The sequence below is a fragment of the Triticum aestivum genome, chromosome 7B (assembly GCF_018294505.1).
Source record: "Triticum aestivum cultivar Chinese Spring chromosome 7B, IWGSC CS RefSeq v2.1, whole genome shotgun sequence".
In the NCBI taxonomy this organism is placed as follows: Eukaryota; Viridiplantae; Streptophyta; class Magnoliopsida; order Poales; family Poaceae; genus Triticum; species Triticum aestivum.
In genome coordinates, this window is record NC_057813.1 from 394,337,225 (window position 1) to 394,339,520 (window position 2,296).

The 2,296-nt window shown below is 39.0% G+C and overlaps 1 protein-coding gene across 1 annotated transcript in view; it reads right to left on the reverse strand.

Annotated features, from left to right (window-relative positions):
• LOC123160762 (uncharacterized) overlaps positions 1 to 631 on the reverse strand; it is a gene marked incomplete at its 3' end in the record, with an annotated part of 1,139 nt that extends 508 nt beyond the window's left edge. Inside the window, 1 exon segment of the mRNA XM_044578598.1 lies at positions 355 to 631. Coding sequence (XP_044434533.1) covers positions 355 to 361 — 7 coding nt within the window.
• Positions 632 to 2,296: the final 1,665 nt, after the last annotated feature.

The following is a 2,296-nucleotide window of genomic DNA, read 5'->3' on the forward strand; positions in this document are numbered from 1 at the left end:
CGCAAGAGCAGCCTATATCTGCCGCTGGACGGCCAGCTTCTTCCTTCTCCTCGCCCTAATCGTCCTCCCTTCTGCGGCCGGCTCCCCACTCCGGCACCGGCTGCTATTACACCATCCTGGTGGCCTCTCCGACCTTCTTTGCGCTTATATATACGATCTGCACCGGCTCTCTGTGCAGAGAACTAGAAACGGTGATGCCGTCCTCCCTAGTCCACTCGTGGCGCTCCTCACCCGCGGCGAGCCCCCGCACAGCATGAAAAACAGAGAGCGTCACGCGTTACCACTACCCCCTACCGCGGCCTCCGATGGCGGCTGCCATGGCGAGCGCAATTGATTGAAGGTAGAAGATATTACCTGCCATGGTGGTGATGTCTTCTTTGTTGAAATCTTGCCCGCGTTCAAGATGGGGATGTAAAAGCAAGCAAGAGGTTCTGATGGTAGGGAAGAACGCCACTGGGTAGGTTCACGAGCCTGAGATATTAAAGCACTTTGGATTCCTGGTTGCCCCTGCAAAGAAATTGAGCAGGCTAGCCATATCAAACAAGTAAGTAGCAAGTCCTCTTTGCACCGGGTGCAGAAGCAGTTTCCATTAATGGTATAGAATGCTTTTTCGCCTTGACCACACAAGGACCGGTCTCATGGACAAGACTATCAACCACTTTGTATGAGGTTTGCCAACTGGGAATAATTTCATAAATTTAGGATGTCAATAGCTAGGGCACGCCAACTGAGAAGGACCAAGGTTTTGGTTACCGAACGAGGCACTTTTACCGAGGGGGACCGGTAAATATGGTTACCACGGTTACCACGAAATTTCGAGAAAATTTCGAATGAAATTTATAATTGGAATTTGAGCTACTAGTTCAGTGGAACGTTGTCTCCGCGCATTATGTGAGGTGCTGCCACACTTTACTATACATTGAGCGTTTGAATTCAAAAAATTCAGAAAATTGAATCTTTTTGCTGGAAATGCCGATTTACCGAGGGGGACTGAAATATGGGGTAACCATGGTAAATCTTGAAATTTCGAGCGGTAACCAAAACCTTGAGAAGGACACATATTGTTTGCTCAGGAAGAGAGGTGAACCAACCAAGGTTCGCTGGATGAAAACCCGGAGCGCCAATGTTTCCGTCGTTTGATGGGCCCAAAGAACAAAAATTAGTAAACAACATTAATTTTAAAAACATTTCCCTTTATACAAAAAAGAAGATTTACCATGCTATATAACATGAAAAACTGCCAATTGTTTGTAAAACACATGATAAAAAAATCATAATTTTGAAATTTGCACTCTAGTGAGATTCCATATCTTCTATTCCCTACGTTTGTAAATATAAAACTTTTTAGTGATTTTTATATAGATTACATACGGAGCAAAATGAAAAAATCGACACTTTAAAATATGTCTATATACATCCGTATGTAGTCCATATTAAAATCTTTAAAATATTTTATATTTAGAAACGGAGGGAGTATATATCACTAAGCTTCCTAAGATTGGAGGCCTCTCATTCAATCAAGGACTTCCGATTTTGGATTGGATGTTTGATTTTGACTTAATCGTAGCCTGGCTTCTCTCGTCATATACCTACATGACAAAAAGGCCATAGTACATCTACAGAAAAGTTGAAACCAACAAAAACAATATCTTGGTCCAAAATGGAGAAAAAGAAGATCACACATGGCAAATTTGTATACTAATTAAAAAAAATTCACAACGAATTTGCCATCCTTTATACTTTTGTTTTGAAAAATATAAAAATTATACACATGAAATTGTCATGATTAAAAACAATGAAATTGCGATGTCATGAAAAATAAAATTGCCATCTTATTAAAACTAAATTTCCATGCTCTTAATAATAAAATTGTCGTACTCTTAATAATTAAATCGTCATATTATTAAAAAAATGTCACGCCCCTACTAATAATAATAAAATTACAATGCTCGTAGTAATAAAATTGCCATGTGAGGAATTAGAAAAACATTTTCCATAATTTCCATGAATATGTGATAAAATTTCCCAAAGCTTGCCCTACGAGCATTACAAAAGACCTAAAATTGCCATGTTTGGAAGACAAAATGTTATGAATTTGCCATCGGATCAGGATAACATTTTAATTATTTTTTTACCATCTACTCCCTCCGTTCTTAAAAATTTGTCTTTCTAGATATTTCAATAAATGACTGCATACGGAGCAAAATGAGTGAATCTACACTCTAAAATATGTCTATATACTCCCTCCGTCCCAAAATAAGTGTCTCAACTTTGTGCTAGCTCTATTACAAATTTC